The following is a 21,755-nucleotide window of genomic DNA, read 5'->3' on the forward strand; positions in this document are numbered from 1 at the left end:
TTTCTTCCTCTAGTGTGCAGCGATCTGACTACCTGAATACATTTGAGTTCATGGACAAACTTGGAGAAAACTTGAAGGCCAAACTATCTCAGGCTAAACTTTAATATCACATTTCTACTCAGCAAAGAAGCTACCCCATGGGGTAACTAGTTTCTTTGGTTTACAGTTTTTCTGTATGTCACTCAAAATTTAAATGAAATCAATTTCTAATTTCTCTAGGCAACAGGTTATCTTTTCTATTGAGTTTACAATCTTTTTTTATATGGCTCCTGTTATTTCCAGTTTGCCTACCGCATTTAATGTGACAAAAGACCTTTTTTTATATAACAGTCAAAGGATTACTTTCTTACTGATTTTATTGTTGTTATTATCCTCACTGTCACTTTTCCTTATCCCCAAAAGTAGATGACCAAAATCAAGAGTGTTTAATACGAAAGGAGAAATGGCAGCCATGGTTGTAAAATCAGCTGTAAATAAGATCGAGCATTCCTTCCTTACTGGCCCATTTCAGGGTCAGGTCACTGGATGGATCTGGTTTTAGCAAATATTGCATCATGTGAAAAGTAGACTTGTAAAAGTGAATTTCTTTGTAAATCAGGAATTGAAGCATAACTATAAGAAAGAAGGTTTTTTTCAAAGCCTTAGAAAAGAACTTTTCTTGACTGTTTAGAGATGTAAACGTTTTTTTTTTTTTAACAGGACCCACATGAGTTAGGATGTTAGAACAATGGTGACCTGCAGGTTGCCCTCCTTTCCTTATGTGGTGCAATAAATATTATGCTACCAAAAATGGCATATTTCACCCAGGTGCAATAAAACAAGCTGCTTTTTGGACCTCTGCAGGCCTGTTTATTTCTTTTGTATAACTGTGATATTTTAGAATTATTGTTAAAACACTAATTTCATGCTGGTCTTTGTCTGAACTGTAATGTACTTTTGAATTAAAATTAAGTGCTAGTTAACCGTAGTCCTTATTGTTCTGAATCTCAAGAGTCCCAGAAATAGAAGTGCCAAAAAAAAAGTTGTGTTTGTTATCATAGAAGTCATCAGGTTGAAAATACTCCAGTAAAGTTGTTTCCCCTGATCTTTTGTCTTTCAGCCAGTTCCTTTTTTTATTTACTTAATAGTATTTTCTTTTTCCAATTACATATAAAGACAGTTTTCAGCATTTTTTTAATTATAGTTTTTTATTTACAAGATAAATGAATGGGTATTTCAGCATTGACAATTTGTAAAACCTTTTGTTCCAACTTTTCCCCTCCTTCCCCCCACCCCTTCCCCCAAATGGCAGGTTGACCAATACATGTTAAATATGTTAAAGTATAAATTAAATACAATATATGCATATATGTCCAGTTTTCAGCATTCATTTTTGTAAGATTTTGAGTTCCCAGCTTTCTTCTCCCCACTCCACTCTCCAAGAGAGCAAGTAATCCTGATTTAGATTATTTTAAACATATTTCTATACTAATTATGTTGTGAAAGAAAAATCAGAACTAAAGGGAAAAATCATAAGAAAAGCAAAAAAAGTGAAAATAGTGCTTTAATTTGCATTCATAAGTCTATTGGAATTGTCTTAGATCACTGTATTTTCCTCAGCCAGTTCTAAAGGGATCTCTCATGAACTGATCTCATCAAAAGAAGAGCCCCAGTCATGAGCTCATTGGCAAGATTTCTGCATGGAGTCAGAGGACCTGGATTTGCCTTTGGTTCTGTATTTCATTATCTATTAGATCATGAGCCATGTCTCTCTCTTCCTAAGCCTTAAGTTTCTTATCTCAATATAGTATGTCCTTATGATTCTATCCAGCTCTCCTTTAAAAAGCTGTGCTCTTTTCAAGAAATCTGGAAGATGTGTAATCTGCATTTTGGATAATTGCCATTTAAAACAATGAACTTTAAAAAGAGTTCTTAAAAGATACCAATCAGCATTTAGCTGGTATCTATTATTTCTCAAACACTGTGCTAAGTGCTACACAAGTTTCAGTTATCTGGAAAAATCACTTTCTCAACATTTCCAGTTAAGTGATACATTCCCTAAAATTTTGGCTTAAGGTTTTCATCAGTTTCAAATTGTCTTTTCAAAGATGATTTTAAGGCACTTTCCCCCTACTCTTATCTCATTCAAACTTATACTTCAAAAAGTATAGTTTCATAAAACTATACTTTGTTATTCAGTCATTTCCAACCTTTCATGAACTTATTTGGGGTCTTCTTAGCAAAGATACTAGAATGGCATGTCATTTTCTTTTTCAGCTCATTTTAAAGATGAAGAGACTTGTCCAGAGTCACAGAGGTAACATATGTCTGAGGCTGGGTTAGACCCCAGAAAGATGAGGCTTCCTGACTTCAGATCAGGCACTCTATCCACTATGCAACCTAGTTGCCCAAATTTTGTTATAGTATCCTTTTCCCCTCCCTTCTCCAATGAAATAAGGTTTATGCATTTCAAAGTGACTTGTGTTTTCATTTTCTTTTGATCCCCACAAGAGCCTTTGGTGATAGTTAGAGCAACTATTATTTCTAATTTTATAAAGAAACATAAAAGGCTAATTACCATATGACTAGTTGGTAATTAAAATCAGATCCTGGGTCTTTTGATAATCTAGTGTTTTTCTACTATATCACATCAGCTATCCGTCCTTGGATAGAAGAAAGAGATAAAGCAACATATGGAAATTTATCCCAGATGTCTGCTCAATAGCAAATGTTCTTTAAATTAGTTATCTCTTTCGTATTGCCTTCTAAATTGGCAATTGCCTTTCCTAGACCATTTTCTGAGATTATCCTAGTTTCTGATAAGTGAGCTTTCACCTTCTCTTGCTGAAAATCAGGCTTTCATTGATTTCTCTGCCACCAGCTTCAAACTATGCCAGGATATGCCTAATTGTAATTCCACTTTCCTTTCTAGCTTCCCTTTAAGTGTTGTCTTCATTAAAATATAAATTTCTTGGGGGTAGTTTGCATTTCTATCCTTAGCAATTACCATAGTGCCTGGCACATAGTAAGTACTAATACATTTTTATCTTTTTATTTATATCTATGGAAACCCATCTTCCTATTTTCTGGCTATATTCCCTGTAGTATCACTAGCCATTTTGCCATCTTGGCCCTTCATAAGGTCCATGTTCTGGAATGATAATCCATGATCAAATCAACTATACCATTGTGTCCGGATGGAGTATAGTCCCTACAAGCCATCTCACTAACTTTTCAGAAAGCAATCTTCCCTGTCCACCTCTCCCCTATATTCATTGTTTCCCTCTCTTGAAATGTAAACTCTTGCCAGAAACCCATCTTTGCTTTTCTAATTGTAGCCATAGAATTTTTTATAGTATTTTTCCAAATACACGCAAAGATGATTTTCAACATTCACTTCACAAAACCTTGTGTTTCAAATTTTTCTAAACCCTAGAATTTAATGCAGTCCTCTTTGCTCATATGAAATGCTTAATAAGTTCTTTGTCATTTACCCATTTATTTGCTCAGCAATTTATAAATTCATAGATTATATCTTTTTTTTTTAAATTCTTTTGATCTTAAAAAACAACTGCTGTGCAAATATTCTCTACTAAAGACATCAAAACTTAGCAGATGACACAGAATGGAAAATCTGACTTTCTGGGAGCCATCTTAAAGTGTGTTTCAGGTCACTGAAGAATGATCTATTTCTTTTGGTAACAGGAACAGTTAAAAAAAATTGGCTGTACAAGCAAAACAACTGTTTGGACATGTATCCATATATTGTATTTAATTTATACTTTAACATATTTAACATGATGTGGTCAACCTGCCATCTGGGGGAGAGGGGAAAAATTAAGTACCTACAGTATTCTAGATATCATCCTAGGTGCTAGAGTTTTAAATAAATGAAAGTCTTGATTTTCAAAAGACTTATATTCCATTGGGACATTCTTGGTGTTGGTGAACCTTTAAAATGAATATGACTTCCAGGACTCGGGGATTGTTTGAATTATTATGGATAGTTTTAAAATTTTGGATAATGTTATTATTTTTAAAGTTTAATGAGCAAATTTAAATTGATTGATGGCAATAAAATATGTTTTCCCTAATATAACTATTTTTAGAATCTATTCTGTGAATTTCCTTATTATTTATCTATATCTAAAAAAAGCTTCAAACAACAACAACAAAAAACCTTTCACATAAAATTGGGAATTAAAGTATTTGTCTTTATTTTATATTTTAAAAGCATAAAGTGAAGAAATAAGCCATAGGGTACCATCAAACCCTTAAAATGCCATTGGTTCAAAATCTTATCTGTCAAAATAATCTTTAAAGTAAATTGAAACCTTTTAAACTCTAAATTTTGTCATATTCGTAGCTCTTCCTCTACTTGCTGTTTTTTACTATTTTTCAGTATTTTCTGTTTATTGGAGAATGAAGAGACACTGCATCTGTGAATGGGTCTCCACGCCTCAGTTTGCTGCAGAACAGGAAAAAGACCATCATTTTTCTTCTTTGTCTGGCATAAAGTTATTTTAATGCAGAAAGCTGTAATTGACTTAGAAAGTCCTGATTCAGTAGGATTTTGTGGACAGGAACTTTATTTCTGAATGATTATAGCACATTTACATTCCTTTTGGCCTTTATTTAATCATTCATTTACTTAAAGAGCCCAATCTGAGATTCCAAACTAAATCTGGAAATTATTGGCTGAGATTCAGGCATTGCCAAACAATACTTGCATCTTTTACTTACTAGTTGCATGACCATGGGCAATTACTTCCTGTTTCTGGGCTTCATATTCTTTGTCTAAGAAGTATTAATATTGGGTTAAATGATTTATCAGGTTCCTTCCAGGACTGAAACTTAAAATACTATGAAATATCTTGGACTAGATCTGTGATTTCAATGATGTAGACAGTACTGAGTGAGAAAATTCCCTCTCTCAATGCAGATCACAACTGTTCCTTAATTTAAAGTCTTAAGAGAGTTGCCTAGAATATTAAAAGATTAACAGATGATTAGAATTACACATAGGGGTATGTTCTTAAATGTTTTCATAACCAATTTTCCTCAAAATTTTTTTAATCTGAATTATTTTTCCCATCATTTAAATGTAAACAATTATCAAACAATATGCATCAAGCTCTGATTTTTAGTGTTGACCCATTTCCAAAATGAAAATAAAAATATAATAGATTCTCAAACCAGGCTGAGCTGGCTCCAGCACCAACATAGCTAGTCTGTGGCCAAGGCAGGACTTGATACCATTTGGTCCCAATTCAGAGGCTACTTCTCTATTCACATGGCATGCTGCTTCCCATGAAACTCTATGATGGGAAATTATTCAGAGATATTGAAAAGTGGCCCATATATTCACTCTCATCTATAATATGCTGCCTTGCTAAGAAACTGGCTACATTTATTTACTTTTATTTTTTTAAGTAATGAGGGTTAAGTGACTTGTCCAGAATCACACAGCTAGTAAATATATGTGGTCAAATTTGAATTCAGATGGTCCCCTCTCCAGGGCCAGCATACTATCTACTGTGCTGCCTAGCTGCCTCTACATTTACTTCTTGGAAGATAACAAAATTATCATAATGAAGAATTGGTTTATGTTATGGTCTCAATCTGTAGTGAAAAATCTGATGTTAGACAGCATTGTGCAGGGAAGAAGCAAATCTCAAGGTATAAATATGCAATAAAACTGCAGAAAGAAGATGCAGTTTATTTCTGAGAAGAGCAAACAGATAGGAGGATAACCAGGAGGTAGAATTGTCATGAAAATCATGCTTATCAAGAATAAGCAGGTGATTGATAGTGCTGAAAGGTGCTACAAAATCAAGGATCTGAGAAATCTAGACCTTGAGTAGAAAAAGTTGATACATTCAAAATCAGGTGATGATGCCAGACACTTCCAAACCAAAATAATGACATCAAAAGTTCAGGGAGAAAATAAGAAAAATAATACTCACCAATTGAGTCGGGGCTCTCGGTAGCTAACAAGATTTTCTTTGTTTCTTGCTGAACGTCTCAAGGAAGTTCTAGATTCTTTCGAGAATTTTGATGTGCGAATAGAGGAAGAAAAGCTGGTGTTTTCCAGGTTGTGTGACTCTTGGTTTTCTGGGTGCACACAAACACATATAAGTGACATTTATTAATGTTTCCAAGACAAATCAAAACTAATTTGTTAATTATGGAATCTGCTAAAGAATAGGACTATATCAAATCAAGCAGTTTGTTAATCACCCATTGTATACTCATTTTTTATGGCATCATGCTAGTTATTGTAGCAGATATCAAAATATAAGACAGTCCCTGTACTGATGAAGCTTACAATTTATATGGAAAATTAGATGCACACAAATATTCATGTATGAATATAAACAATCAAGTAAAGATAACTGACGGGGATTAAAAGGACCGGTGATGCTAAGTGGGGTTAAGGTGCAACAAAACACCCACAAGCAAAGGCTACTTGGAGTTTCAAACCCTATCATCAATTGTGCCGTGCTATTTTTCAATTTCTTTACTCTATACCCCCCAAATTCATTATCTCTCCTCTTTTATGCTCATAGCAGAAGAAAGGGAAGCCATTTCTTCTGTCACAGCTAATTTCTCTATTCATGTCTTTGAATCCAGTTTCATCTAATTGAAGAGTTTAACCCCTCCCATTCTCATCAATCCCTTTTTCATAAAAGAAAGCTTAGAATAGAATCTTGGATAACATCTATGCTTAAAGGGTAGCAATAAGATGAACCAATGGCAGAGAAGAACAATAAGAAAGTATAAGATTGAGTACAAGTCCTTGGCAAAACCAAGTTCAGAGTAGAAGTCCAGATGTCAGAGATCAAGGCTTATATTAAGTAAATGGATGGTGTATTTTTTAAATTAAAGCTCTTTTATTTTCAAAATATACATAGGCATAATTTTCAGCATTCATCCTTGCAAGACCTTTTGTTCCAGTTTTTTTCTCCTCCCTTTCTTTCACCCCTGCACCTAGATGTCAAGATATTGGATGTGTAATTCTATACATAGTTCCACAAATATGTTGCACAAGAAAAATCAGTGGATGGTGTATTAAGGGCAAAATTCTGGCTGTAACACAACTAGGAAGTCTTCAAATTTGACGTATTGAACTTTGGGGTAATTTTGTGAGAAAAAGATGAGTCTACTAGGTGGCAACAAGATTTGTCCAAGGTCACCCACCCTCACTTCTTACCTTTCTTTGGAATTTTTTTACTGAGAGAAGAGTCTCTAGGAAGAACTGCCATACTCCAACTATCTTTTGGGTCAGAAGGGGAGTTCATTCCTTTTGTGATTTGGCAATTGTCTAGCCCAGGAGGAGGGGTTGTTAAAACACTGCCATTTATCAGATGAGGTTCCAGAACTTGGAAATCTACCAAAGGAGAAATCCTGACAGGTTGCTCTTGGGTTAAGGTCACGTAGGAACGTTCCAAAGATCTAGGATTAATCAGGACCAATTTTTTGGTGGCCTTCTGAGAGAAGTTTCTCCCTGTTTTAGAAAGGCGATTATGTACTTCATTCTGTATCACTTGAACAACTTCTGTCGATTCATGTTCTCCTGAAACAGTCTCAGAAACAGCTTTCTTTCCAAAATCAGATTGGTCTTTGGTTGAAAGAACATTTTCAACTACTTGTTTTGCTTTGGTCATTGATCTTGTCCCATTCCTAATTGCACTGACCTGAACAGGTGATGGTATCTGTTTTTTACTTATGTTATTTTGGATGTCCTTCTTACTCTTAACAGAAGCATGACACATGTTATTTAAGCCTGGTTTTACAGAGTAGGAAGCCAAGATAGGAATTCTAGAATTGCCTTTGTGGCTTTTCAGGCCTTGCTTCTTTCTACCCAGTGAATCCCCCATATTGCTTTGTTTGCTGTCTGAGTTAAAAGCTTCCATTTTACTATTCAGTGAGCTTGCCTTTGTTGGGTGGAGTTTACTACATTTTATTTGTCTTTCTTTAGTTTTGTACATTGGCATATATTCTTGAGAATCAGACTTCAAGTTGGTTTCCGATGGAATCAGATTTAACTTTCTGAGATACCTGGTTTTAGTGTCATAAATCCTTCCTTCCTGTTTTAAAGGCCTGTGGGTCATTTTCTGCAGAACTTTCACACTGAGTGTTCTCAGTGTATTTGGGATCTGCTGATCCACATTTATCACTATCTTTTCTGATTCTTTTATTTCTTTGTAGTTATTTATTTTCCTAGGAGTGTTGGGTAAGTCTGTAGATATCCTGTTTCTTATCTGTTTTGTTTCCTCATTTATCTCATTTGAGAACATCTTCTTGTCGGTGACCTTATTCTTTTGAGATAATTGCTTTGTACCAGACCTCAAAGATTTACAAGTTAGATCACAGTTTGAATTTCCCTGTAGGTTTTCCTCCTTGATTCGTTTTTCTAAAAGGGTTTTCCTTCTTTTCCCAGAAGGAGGAATTGCTATCTTTTCTTGTCTTTTTGAACACACCTTATTCCCCAGATAGGTTTGCTTACATTTTCTAATTGTGTCACTTACTTGGTAAAGCTGGTCCTCAGGAGGTCCAATATTTGTAAGGATTGAGTTTTCTCCCAAAGAATCCCTCTCCATTGGAAACACAGGTGAGGATCTCAGTGTTATAAGATTCTGGGATAATCTTTTGCTATTATTGTCTGAATCATTAATAGGATGTATTCCAACTGTGTCTTGGACTTCCTGTTCCTTAAAAACACACTTTATAGATCTCAAAGGTGAAGCAATATCTTTATCAGCACCATCATTAATATTATTTTGGTTCTTTGTCAAGGTTGTGACTGATCTGTCCTGCGCATTAATACTGAAAAACCTTTCTTTATTACAAGTTATTTCCTCTGAGACACACCCAGAAAGAATTGCTTCTTCTAGTAGAGAGGTATTATTGTTGGAATCACAATGGGGATCAGAGAGCAAAGAGAAGGTGGAAGCTTCTTGTCTATTCATCTCTCCCCCAGGACTTCCAGGATCAGTGGTCCACTGGGAAAAACGATTTGAACACATGTATGTCTCAAAGTTCACAACTGTAGTCTGACAGTTTAGGTAAGAGGAAGAAACCCACTTCTTCCTCTGAGTGATGTTTCCCCAAAACGGTGACTGGTTTTCACAATAGGGACCCCCAGCCTTGTTGTTCTTCCTTACAGATAAAACATCAGCCACTTCAGATTCCAAGATCTGTCTGGCATTCACCTGCTTCCTTTCTATAAAAAGAAAAACAACATATTTCATTTAATGGAAGTAACCTTAACTGGCAAAAGAGTAGCATCTCTTCTCCTTTCTCACAGAGCAAAAGCCTTTAATATGTTTAACATAAATATATTTTAATTTGGTAGAGGAGAGAGAATTGGAGCTTTGATGTCATAAGTGTAGGGAACTCTCAGTGTTGACATACCTTCTTCTGTCCCTAAAGCAATAACTTGCTTGTACCTTGCTGATAAATTAAGAAGAGGGATCATCATGGGCCAGAGAAATGAGCAATGACATAAAATTTAATTAGGCCTTGGAGGAAGAAAAAGACTTAGGGGAGCATCAAGACTGGGTAATGCACTGTAGGCAAAAGTATGGCATCAACAAAGACTCTAGGGGGTAAAGGCTGTGGGGGTGGGGGGTGTTTGTTTTGTTTTCAATTCACTCAGCCTCCATTAGAATTTGAAAGTTTCTTCAACCCCATGTAATATTGCCTTTGGAGGCTTTGAGGTCAGTACCTGGCTGTTTCCTCTTTTCCACATCAGTAGTTGGATCCTTCAATGATGACTTGGTTAACCTGAAGTAAGAAAATAATCAGGAATATAATTTGCTTTATTATTTATTATATACACAAAATATATTTTATTTATTTTTTTCTCAATAATATTTTGTTTTTCCAATTATATGTAAGGATAATTATCATCCATTTTTACAAGATTTTGTGTTCTAAATTTTTTCTTTTTTTTTCTTACCTCTTCTCTCTCCAAGACAGAAAGCAATCTGACATAGGTTATATATGTATAATGCTTTAAAAAATATTTCCAGGGGCAGCTAGGTGGCGCAGCGGATAGAGCACCAGCTTTGAATTCAGGAGGACCCGAGTTCAAATCTGGTCTCAGACACTTAATACTTCCTAGCTGTGTGACCCTGGGCAAGTCACCTAACCCCAGCCTCAAAAAAAAAAAAAAAAAAAATGTTCCATATTTGTCATATTGTGCAAGAAAAATCAGAACAAAGGAGGGGGGAAAACCATGATAAAGAAAAAGCAAGCAAGCAAACAACAAAGTGAAAATACTGTGCTTTGATTTACATTTGGTCTCTATAGTTTTCTTTCTACATGTGGATATCATTTTTCACCTCAAGTCTATTGGAATTATCTTGGATCACCACATTTCTAAGAAGAGCTCAGTCTAACATAAGTTGATCATCTCATAATTTTGATGTTACTATGTACAATGTTCTTTTGGTTCTGCTCACTTTACTCAGCATTGGTTTGTGTAAGTCTTTCCAAGCTTCTCTGTAATTAGCCTGCTCATCATTTCTCATAGAATAATAATAGGGAACATAATTTTAAATGTAACTAACACCATTCTGCAATGGTTCTAGAAATGGGCACAGAAATAAATATCTAACTTGATTTCTCTATCACTACTGAATAGAAACCAAGCTCTAGAATAGGTTACTGACTGGAACTCAATCAGCAAAGGAACAAAACTTATTCTAGATATACCAAGAAAACACAATCCTCAGGTCACAAGATCATAAACCTTTTCAATTCTCAGCATTTGAGATTTTTAAAATTAGGGTAAGCCATTTTATAATTTCTTTATTCAGACAATCAACAAAACAATTAACTAAGTCCTGATTTGTGGTGTTTGCTGATGTCTAAGATGTAAATGCTCATGCCAGAAATTTAACTGTTCTCAAGTTTAAGCTGGTTCCAACATATTCCTGAAAACTAAATAAGGATAGGCTGGAGAACTTGATTTATATAATTTTCTACTTGTATCCCTAATCACCAAATAGAGAAGTATCAAGTAATCATATTAATGTCAGAATATACAACCTTTTTGTTCTTCCAATTATAAACCTACCTGGATAGGGTCAAAGAAGGAACCTCTCCAAAGGGACCTATAGCTGAATGATCCTGATCAGTAGCTAAGAAACTCTAAATTCTGTTGCAGAATATTACAAAACTACCATTCCTAACACTGATCCCCTAAGTATGAATAGGAAACTTTTTTAGGCTGTGTGGAGTTGCAAAATAACATAATACATGGTTTCTACACCTAAAAGATTCATAGTCACAATAGGGAGGTGAGTTATATAGTTTGAAGGAGAATATGTTAAAATCTAAATACGTGATATAAATAAGTTATATGAAATTAAGAAGAGAGATCATCATGGGCCAAAGAAATGAGCAATGACATAAAATTTTAGTTAGGCCTTGGAGGAAGAAAAGGACTTAGGGGAGCATCAAGACTGGGTAATGCACTGTAGGCAAAAGTATGGCATCAACAAAGACTCTAGGGGGTAAAAGGTAAGGAAAAGTCAGAGTTGTTTTGAAGAAAAATAAATGGACCTGTCTGACTGGAATGCAAGTTTTATTTGGGAGAGCAGTGAAAGGTAAGGTTGAAAAGTTAGATAGGGACGAAATTGTAGAAGCCTTGAATACCTATTATTGAAAGCCATTGAAGGTTTCTATGCATGAAGAAATGTTTTAGGAAAATTAGATAGCATTACACAAAAGTGCCTGAGGGGCCAGGGAGTGAGAGCAGGAAGATCAGTTATGATATTGCAATAAATGATGTCCATGGTGATAAGGGATAATGGATGGCAGGGTGCTGAGATAGTGGTACCAGACAAGAGACAGAAGCAAACTGTTAAGGAGAAATCAATATGTTTCTGTGATTAAGGGGATGCAGAAGCAGAGGAAAAAGAAATTGATGATTGCTCCAAAGTTTGAATCTGGATAAGTCAGACAATAATAAATAGGGAAGTCCAGAGAGGAAGCCAGGGTTAGAGGAGAAATGATGAAAATGGTTTGGTAATAGAATTAGAATATAATAGCATTAATTGTGGTAATAGGAGATCATCTTGGTGAAGATTCCCAGAAAGAAACTAGAAGGTTGAAATGGAATCATTGGAGAAAGATCAGATCTGGATGGGTAGATCTGGGAGTTATCTATATAGATTTATAAAGACACCCCAAAAGATATAGAGAATCTAGAATAAGTAGAATAGAGAGAGCTAGAGACTGGGTCTCAGGGTATGCACACATCTGAGTACAAACGAGAGAAAAATCAGAGCTAGAGAAGACGAGAAATGACGTATGAGACAGAAAAAGAGTTGGAATAGGACAATATTACAAAACCTAAGGTGGAAAGGATTGTAAGGAAGAGACTAAAAGTAGATCAAAATAGAGAAAAGGCCACTAAGTAGGAGATATAATACTATCCTAAAAGTATAAAGATTAGACCCCCAAAGATATAACAGATCTAACATTTTATACCTACCCATGTGGTGAGCTGGTCCTGTGCTTATCTGTATTATCATCAATGAACAAACTTTCTGTATTGATATCCTCTGAAATCTATAAAAAGGAATAGGAGCCAACTTAAACAAAGATAACAAAAACATAGTTGATAAATATAAGAAAAGGAGATTGGAGATCAACAGAACATTATTCCAAGAGTTAAGATGATTCCCTTTAAATTACAAACTCCAATTACTAATGTCATGGACTTGTTCATACAGTATAGCAAAGGTCTAGAGAAGAAAATTGAGAAGGAATGATCAATAAGAACATGCTAAAAGCTATGTTTATTCACTAACATGATTAAATTTTATGGAATATATGTCAAAGCTAATGAAATAAGTGTCATACATGATGGAATAATACAATATACTAAAATAAGCATTTGTATATATGTCTTTACAGAATCATTGAATTGTTAGAAAGAAATGAACATCTAGTCCAATCCATACCAGAATAAGGATCACTGACAAGTGTTCATCTAGTCTTTATTTGAAAAACTTGTTTTAAAAAGAACCCACTACCTCCTAAAGCAACTAATTCTATTTTTGGATAGTTTTAGTTGTATGTAGTTTTTCCTTAAATCAAATATTAATTTGCTTCATTGTAACTACCACTTTGTTCTATTTTCTGGAGGCAAACTGAACAAATCTACATAAGAGCTCTTCAAATACTTGAAAAATGCTATCTCACAGCATATTTTTTCCAAGTTTTTTTTCTTCTCCAGTCTAAACACACCTAGCTCCTTCAATGAATTCTTTAGAAGGAAGTCAAGACTTTTGATTATCCAGATTGTTGTTCTCAAGATACTCTCCAGTTTGGCAAAGCTCTAAAAATATGGTTCCTAGAACTGAATACCATATTCTAAATGAGGACTGATGAGAGTAGAGTACAATGAAGCAATCACTTTCTTATTGCTGGATTGGGGTGGGAGGGAGAAGGGGATCAACTCTCTTCAGCCTGAGATTACTTTAGTTTTCTTTAATGATTCAATGCAACAAGTATTATTAGAATTGGGTTTTTGTTTAATTTTTGCATCCTCAAAATTTGAGATTTATGCATTCTTCCTGGGATAACTTTTCTTATAAAATTTTAATCAACAGAATCCTAACCATCCTTTCTTGAACCTTTTGAAATCTGCACTTTCCAAATCTAGGATACTTGTCAGACTATTCCCAGATTTCATCTCTTTTTCAGTCCTAATTCTAAAAAATAATGCATGCTTTGTACCTTCGGATTCTAATGTTTATTGTGCAACAAGAAAATGATATTCACACACATGTATTGTACCTAGACTATATTGTAACACATGTAAAATGTATGGGAATGCCTGTCATCGGGGGGAGGGAATAGAGGGAAGGGGGGTAATTTGGAAAAATGAATACAAGGGATAATATTATAAAATATATATATATATATATAATAAAAAAAAATTTAAAAAAAATAATGCATGCTTCTTGCTCACAACTCACCCATTCATAAATCCCATAATTTCTACACTAGCAACTAGTCCTTCCATATTAATAAGAATCACATCCAATATATTTAACATGTATTGGTCAACCTGCCATCTGGGGAGGGATGAGGGGGAAGGAGGGGAAAAATTAGAACAAAAGGTTTGGCAATTGTCAATGCTGTAAAATTACCCATGCATATATCTGGTAAAAACTATTAAAATATTAAAAATAAAATATTGTTATGTAGTATCAAAAAAAAAAAAAAAGAATCACATCCAGAAGAAAAAAAAGTCTGCTTTTCAGGTTTTTTGATTAATAAAAAATAAAATTATTATTAAGATGTAAGTAACTTATTAGCTACTCTGCTTTTACCAGAAAAACTTTTAGAAGGTAATAGATAATTATAGGCCTTCTTCACTATCATAGTTTGCCTCTGTGCCTGGCTTATGATCTGTCTCTGGATCTTTTCTCTGTTTCCTCCTTCTAACCAGACAGTTTAGATATACTCCTGACAATAAAGCCTTCTGTTTCTGCCTTTATTCACCTTTACTGATAAGCTTTTCATGTGTTTATTCTCTCTGGTTATAAAATTTTTTGGAATATCTTCTCAGTATACAATGCTACTTTAACCTCCAAACCTATCTATCTTCTTCTGATTAATCACTTTATAACCTGGCGCTAATTTACTTTTCTGGTTTTATATTATATATCACTTTTCTTTTACACACTCTACAATCCAGACAGATTGGTCCTCTTATTATCTTTTAACACATGATAGTTCATTTTCCATGCCTTTGTATTTGTATATAGGCATCAATTATAAGTTAGAGAATGCCTCATCAATTGCTAGAGAAACTTCAGGCATCTTGGGGGAAAGGATAGTTTCATTTTCCATTGTATTATCAGAGCCTAACAGTTTGGGGAACATAATAAGTACTTAATAACCACTTATTGATTGATTTAAATACTCATCAAGCATCCTATTCAATCATGAATCTCATCCCACCAAAGTCTCAGTAATATATTTTGAGGTCAGATTTGCTTCCTTGAATTAATAGTTCATTTTTCTTGTTGCCCACACTTTCCAAAAGATTATGGAAATCTGTTGCCATGGATTTTGTTACTGGTTGGTTTTTTCCCTTAGATTTTGTCCCCTGTGTATTTCTGGCTATCTCCAATGCTATTATTCTTTCTTGTGGTTACTCTCCATGGGGAATAGCTTTATGAATATACATAAACAAATTTCTTCCTCTCCCTTTCTTTTTAGTTCGAAGTCTGTGTCATCAGATTTGCAATATTCCAGGGAAATATCATTTTACTAGCTATTCTTAGGTATACTATTTCCCAACCCTTCCTATAATTTAGACTATACAAAACAACTAAATAGATCTTAAATCCTTAAATCTCTATGATATATAAAGTTCAGTTGTTTCTAGCTCTTAGTAACTCTGTGGGTTTTCTTGGCGGAGATACTGGAGTGGTTTGCTATTTCCTTCTCTAGTTCATTTTACAGATGAGGAAACTGAGGCACAGAGGGTGAAATGATTTATCCTGGGTCCTACTGCTAGTAAGGGTCTGAGGTTGGATTTGAATGGTCATCCTGACTTCAGGCCTGTGCTATGTCATCTAATTTTCCCAAAAGGTACTATAATCATAATGAGGTTCTCTTCTCAAGTAATTTAAAATTTCATGATGGTAAGGGTGGGAAGATAGATATTCAAATGACTATCATATAAAGGATTGTGAAATAAGTAGAAATGACTCATCCATAAATTTAAGGAAGGAGAAATGACTTCAGGTAGAAAATTTGGAGTCATAGGACCTACGATTGAACTTCGAATCTGCTATATGATTTTAGGCAAATCACAGCTTTTCTGGGACTCAACTCTTCATCCATAAAGAAGAAACTGAGTTAGACAAGGTCCTGTCTGATTCTAAAGTTATGATCCTATGAATCAGGAAAGGCTTCATGGAGAAGAAAGTAGCTGAGCTGGACCTTGAAAAAAATGGAGTTGGTCAGGTAGAGGAAAAGGGTCAAAATAAGGCATAGGACTATTATAACCAAAATCATTGTGCAAAAAGACAACAGGATGAGTATGGGCAAAGATAATATACCTGAAAGAGATTTCCTATTCTGCAGTAGAAAGATGCCCTATATTCCCTGAAGAAAGAAACGTGATCTGGCTTACAGTACAATCTAATATCCCATACAGCAGAACACCATACACTAGAGCAAGACTCATTAACCTTTTTCCACTTGTGACACCTTTTTGTTGGAGAAATTTTTACACAAGCCTGGGAATATAGATTCATGAAATAGGTATATAAATCAAACATTTACTGATAATGAATCACAATCTCACAATCCCTATATTCAGTTATGTGACTGTCTATGGGATGGCAACCCATAGTTTAAGAAGTTTTGGACTAGAGTATATCATATACAAGTAATAGATTTCCAAGTACAGTTCCCTTGGATGTTGCTTAGGCAATAGGCACTTACTATAAAGGGATCACTCTCTCTGATTGCACACAGAAGTCTAGCACTTATATAAGTTTCCAATTCTCTGAGGATCTTATTCTGCATAAAAGAAAAGAAAAAGGGTTAATCCCACTGAAAAACAACTGATTATATTTTTATTCACACACACCCACATACATACTACAAATATACAATAGATGCCACATGGCTCATCAGAAAAGCTAAGTAAAAGAGGGACCAGGCCAACATAGCAACTGCCATAAATTCAGAACTTCCAGGCCAGAGTTCTTAATCCTTAAAAACTTGTCTTCTTTCCCCTGTGGAACATGCTCAGTGGCATTCTTGGAGACCACATAGGAGCAAATGATAAGGAGTTTCCCTGATTGGCTGTTGAGTCAAAAGAGCTAATGTTCTTACGGCTGACCATATATGAGATTCTGAAATGGATCCAGGATTGCAATGTTACTTAAATTTACTATAAGCTCTGTGCTTTTTCCAAGTTCTCTGACTTCAAAGCCAAAGCTCATGCAGCACTTAGTATTACAGTGGATACTCAGTGAACTATATAGGAAATAGACTTAATTTGTATGGTTCTCAACATGTTATACCCAAAAAAATCTTCCTAAGTAGTTCTATTGATTTGCCATATGAATTCTTGTGGTGAATTTAACCAAAAGAAGCAAACCCATAGCATGAATGTTCCCAACCACAAAAATCAAGATCAAGTTTTTATACCTGAAGCTACCATATAGATATGAAGGCAGGGGCTTGAACAGGAGGAGAAGTTTAGTGTAGATGTGGGGTTTCATCAGTGCAGGACCTCATATCTGGTGACCCCTGTATAATTTTGCATTTTATAGAGCCTGGGGAAGGGGATGGAAGTGTTAGGAGAGTGACCACTTTTTCAATTTGGGAAGTGGAAAAAAAAATGGCTGGCAAATTTTTTTAAGCTGGCAGTCCTGAGCTGTAGTCAGCTAAAGTACATTGGACATCCACAGTCAATCTGGTATTCATATGAAGAGTTCAGAGGCCACCAGACTTCCCAAGGAAGAGTGAGCTGGCCCAAGTTGAAAAAAGGAGCAGGGCAAACTTCTGAACCATCAGCACTAGGATCAGATTTATGAGTGGCTGCTATATTTGCAGCCTATGCCAGATAGGAAAAGCAGTTCTCAAAATCAAACAGATGTATATACATGCATGAGTAGATATACACATATATATTTGGGCACATTCATATTATATTGTCCATGTAATGTGTGTATGAGTGGATATATATCTATATCTACATTTGAATATATATATATATATATATATATATATATATATACACACCCATTGTATTATACATGCACATTTAGATAGGTTTTTGTGTTATGTATATATTAACATGCACATTTGTGTATACAATAGTTTATATACATATTATCTTATGGATTGTATATGTATATATACACTTGTGTGTATAGCTGTATTTGTGTTTGTATGTTTATATGTGTACAAACATACACACATGCACACAGATGGTTAGGGTACTGAAACACTGATTTATCTATTGGTGAAGACTTGAATCCAGGTCTTCCTGATGCTAAGACTGACCCTCGAGCCCTGCTCTATACCCTACTTATTATTATTTTCTAAATAGAAAAATTGGATGACCCAATATTATAAAGTGCTTAAGTTGTAGGAATCAAGCAAAACATAATGAGAAAGATTCCTTGACTTCCTACCACGTAAGAGATGGTTCTCCGGAGCCTGGCATTCTTAAACATCTCCTCCTCAATTTCTTTTATCAGAAGCTTCTTCTCTTCTATAAGCCTCTGACCAAGCAGCTTCTCAGAATTGAGGGCGAGGGCCAAAGCTTTGTTGTTTTGTTTCAAAGACACCTTAATGATAGAAGAATTATCTGTAGACAAAATACACAAAAACAAAATATTTTAGCCAAGGGATTTCTACTTCTGCTTCTTCTCCCTAGAGATATTTCCTACTATGCTCTTTTAGATAAGAAGGCTAGACATAGGTTAGGCTTGAATTACTGGTCCTAGCTAAAATACGTGGTTTTCAGTGTAAACCCCTATTTCTGAAAACTGAAGGTTAAAGAATGTTTCCAAGAGCCATCTGCCTCTCTTCCACTTAACTTCTACATTAGCTTCTTATTCTAAGTTACAGACAAGTTGCTGATCTATACATGGAGAATATTTCCATACTGGATGTTCCCCACATAGATGAAATAACAGGTCTAGAACCTCTTCTCCCACCAAACACACATACACATACACAAATGCTCACACATTCAGTAGAATAGTGAGTTCATTCATTCTAAATTCTTAGTCTATACAAAAGTCCATGGGACTCACAGTAGACCATTTGTCTGTTCTTTGTGAATAACTTTTTTCATACTACCAACCTTTAGGAACAAGGCCCTTAATTTTTGGCTTGCTGGTTTAACTATAAAGACGAGGAGAAATTATAGAGGAGAGAATGAAGTATCAGAGAAGGTTAAATTTTCTAATGATAGTGCTTCAAGAAAGAACAAAAGCCACAATAATTTTAAAGCAAGTTGCCTTTTATTCAGTATCATCAAAAACATTTTCTCTGAATACTCAAAGAAATAATTACAAATAATCTAAAGAGACTATTAGCTTCAAAGATTAATCATCTGCTATCAACAAGAGTGTGGACTTAATTTGTTTCATCAACTGGGGACCTTTTTAAAAAACAAATTATTTTAATGAAATCTTCACTTTCTGTAATCAGGATACTGCCAGTTTCAGAAATATTGGCTTAAGAGGATAATAATTATCCTAAATGATTAGGCTTTGCAAAGAAATCTATGTAGACATAGTTCCATCTGATATTCAACCCAGAGATGGCACAAACACATATATGTATACCTCATGCAACCATGTACTTCCTGATCTCCTTAAAATGATGATGACAGACACCATTTATATAATGTTGTAAGGCATGCAAAGCACTTAACAAATATTATCTCAACTGATCCACACAGCATTCCTGAGAAATAGGTGTCACTATTCCCATCATACAAAGGAGGAAATTTTGGCAAGCAGAGGTGAAATGATTTGCCTAGGGTCACAAAGGTGTCTAAGGTAAGATTTGAATTATATCTTCCTGACCTGGGTTCTAATAGTCTATCCATGTTTAATCTAAGATGCCTATTAGAACACTTCATACACTATCCCACCTCAAGATACTTCTGGAGCTTCCCTAAAACAGGGCTTCTTGAACTTTTTTTACTCATAACTCTTTTCAACCCAAGGAATTTTTATATAAACCTGGATATATAAGTATATTAATAAAAAAATCAAACATTTACTGATGATAGATTATAATTTTGCAAACACAGGAAAATAGAAATATCACCTACTGTGGTAGGTGATAGTAGACTTCCTGACTTCTATTTCAAAGTTCTGTTCATCCTCCTGGAACTGAAACTTTCTTCCTCCACTAATGATCCAACCACATGTTAATCAGCAGAGGATCATAAGATGCTAATCTATCCTTTCTTGTTGTCTTGAAAAAAATTCAACCCATAGGATTTTTAGGATTTATATCTCCTTGGAAACAGTCCAGCTTTGCAAAAAATGTGGCTACAAGCATAATAAAAAATATAGCAATTCACTCTAAAAAGTCTGAAACAGGAATTTTATTTTAAATCAGCTGCACTATTTTATAAACATCTCCATCTTCATTCTTTCTGCTGTTTTCAAAGAGGTCTTTGTTTTCAAAGAGGACCAATGACATGATATCTTGACTCCAGCTTCAATTGGATTTGAAACAAAGTTGCACAAAGTTATCACCCTCTCACTTTCACTTCCAGAATCATCTAAATCTAGTGTTAAAACAAAATTCAAGTCAACTGGTGATAACCTGGGAACCAGGAAATGACCCTGGCATCTTCATTATCTGACCAAGATCTAAGTACTCCATAATCCTGGCTTCAGCTGCCTTCATGGCTGTTGAAATAAACTGTTCTCATTCACCCATTCCACTGAGGAAAGTCTTCACATTCTTGGGTAGACATTTTTCTAATTCATCAACAGGTTTGAGGCCTGTCAGTACCTTCAACCTGGTTTAGCCCAGCTGCCTTATTTTACTGGAGTATGGCTGTTACAACTTCTTGGAACCACAGGTGAGAATTGGGTGATAGGTGGATATTAAAGGAAGATGAGCAGCCCTGAAAAGGATGCAAGCACTTACACCAGAGGTGCTAGTCTTCTCTGAACATCCATATACTACCCTACCTCAAGATATTTCTGGAGTTGCCCTAAAACAGGGCTGAAACTTTGTTCACTTGTGACTCCTTTTCACCTGAGGAATTTTTATGCAACCCTGGGTATATAGGCATATAAAATAGGTATACAAATCAAACATTTACTGATGATAAATTATAATTTTGTGAAGTCCACATTCAGCTACATGATCCACAGTTTAAGAAGCTTTGTGCTAAATCAGGCCTTATAAGAAAGAAGTCATCAACTTTATTTTATTCAGCATGTCACATTTTTTAACCCAAAGTAATATTACTTGGCTTTATCACCAACCTCACTGATCAAACTTAGTCCCATCCAACTTTTCTTTCTTTAATGGAAATCCACTCTTGGAACATGAAGATCAACTGCTATACAGGATATCAATAAGAATATTTGATAGGCTCTGAAAGCAAATCCAAAAGATGAATTTTGAAGAAAAAAAAATGAATTTGAGCAATGGCAACATTCTAATGTAGAATGGAGACCTAATCCTAAAATAGATTTAATATTGGACAGACCTCAGAGATCAACAAGTCCAGTTCTCTCAATTGAATGAATTAGTCAAAATTTATTTGAACAATAACAACAACAAAAAGTCATTTTATTTGGAGATAATCAAATAAAATTTGAAAACCATAAAACTGCTGTGTAAATACAATGTAAATTTTTCTTTATAGGTATTTTGCATTTTAGAATTTCTGTTAAAAGAACATAGGTAGCTGTCAAGTTTATCAATTATACTATTTGAAGTTTTTTGTTGATATCTTTTTTACAAAACCTTCATTTCCCAATATATTCCCCCTCCTCCACCCACAGATCTATTTTTAAGACAAAGAATAATAGCACTATTTACATGAAATGAAACTTACTTATTATTTTATTTTTTATTTTGGATGCAAGAGAAGCATTCTGTTTTGCAATTTTCAAAGATCCATTTCTTTTCTCCTTCATCTTCTCTCTAATATTGCATAGTTTGGAGGTAGTATCAGTAGCTACTTGGATATCCATAATTCTTATTCTAGCAAAAATGAAAATGTT

At 34.7% G+C, this 21,755-nt stretch overlaps 2 protein-coding genes across 6 annotated transcripts in view; one reads left to right on the top strand and one right to left on the bottom strand.

Moving 5' to 3' along the window:
- The window catches only part of IDH1 (isocitrate dehydrogenase (NADP(+)) 1), a 26,571-nt gene extending 21,397 nt beyond the window's left edge, over window positions 1–5,174 (top strand). For 2 of the 4 annotated variants that reach the window (XM_074298882.1, XM_074298884.1), the window contains exons 9-10: window positions 14–142; window positions 4,382–5,174. In XM_074298882.1, coding sequence (XP_074154983.1) covers window positions 14–104 — 91 coding nt within the window. In that variant the 3' untranslated portion in view covers window positions 105–142; window positions 4,382–5,174. Of the gene's footprint in view, window positions 1–13; window positions 963–4,381 lie in introns of those variants that run through there. The other 2 variants (XM_074298881.1, XM_074298883.1) reach the window with 1 other exon arrangement.
- LOC141560532 (uncharacterized) overlaps window positions 4,173–21,755 on the bottom strand; it is a 24,486-nt gene continuing 6,903 nt past the window's right edge. Inside the window, exons 2-9 of one of the 2 annotated variants that reach the window (XR_012487740.1) lie at window positions 21,587–21,735; window positions 18,174–18,349; window positions 16,468–16,545; window positions 12,488–12,564; window positions 9,710–9,768; window positions 8,511–9,205; window positions 5,946–6,093; window positions 4,173–4,447 (exon numbers count right to left, since the gene is read on the bottom strand). Coding sequence is in view for 1 of the 2 variants with exons in the window: in XM_074298880.1 (XP_074154981.1) it covers window positions 4,378–4,447; window positions 5,946–6,093; window positions 7,193–9,205; window positions 9,710–9,768; window positions 12,488–12,564; window positions 16,468–16,545; window positions 18,174–18,349; window positions 21,587–21,735 (2,770 nt within the window). In the remaining variant the exon portion in view is untranslated. Of the gene's footprint in view, window positions 4,448–5,945; window positions 6,094–7,192; window positions 9,206–9,709; window positions 9,769–12,487; window positions 12,565–16,467; window positions 16,546–18,173; window positions 18,350–21,586; window positions 21,736–21,755 lie in introns of both variants that reach the window. The other variant, XM_074298880.1, reaches the window with a different exon arrangement.

Source organism: Sminthopsis crassicaudata, chromosome 3 (genome assembly GCF_048593235.1).
Source record: "Sminthopsis crassicaudata isolate SCR6 chromosome 3, ASM4859323v1, whole genome shotgun sequence".
In the NCBI taxonomy this organism is placed as follows: Eukaryota; Metazoa; Chordata; class Mammalia; order Dasyuromorphia; family Dasyuridae; genus Sminthopsis; species Sminthopsis crassicaudata.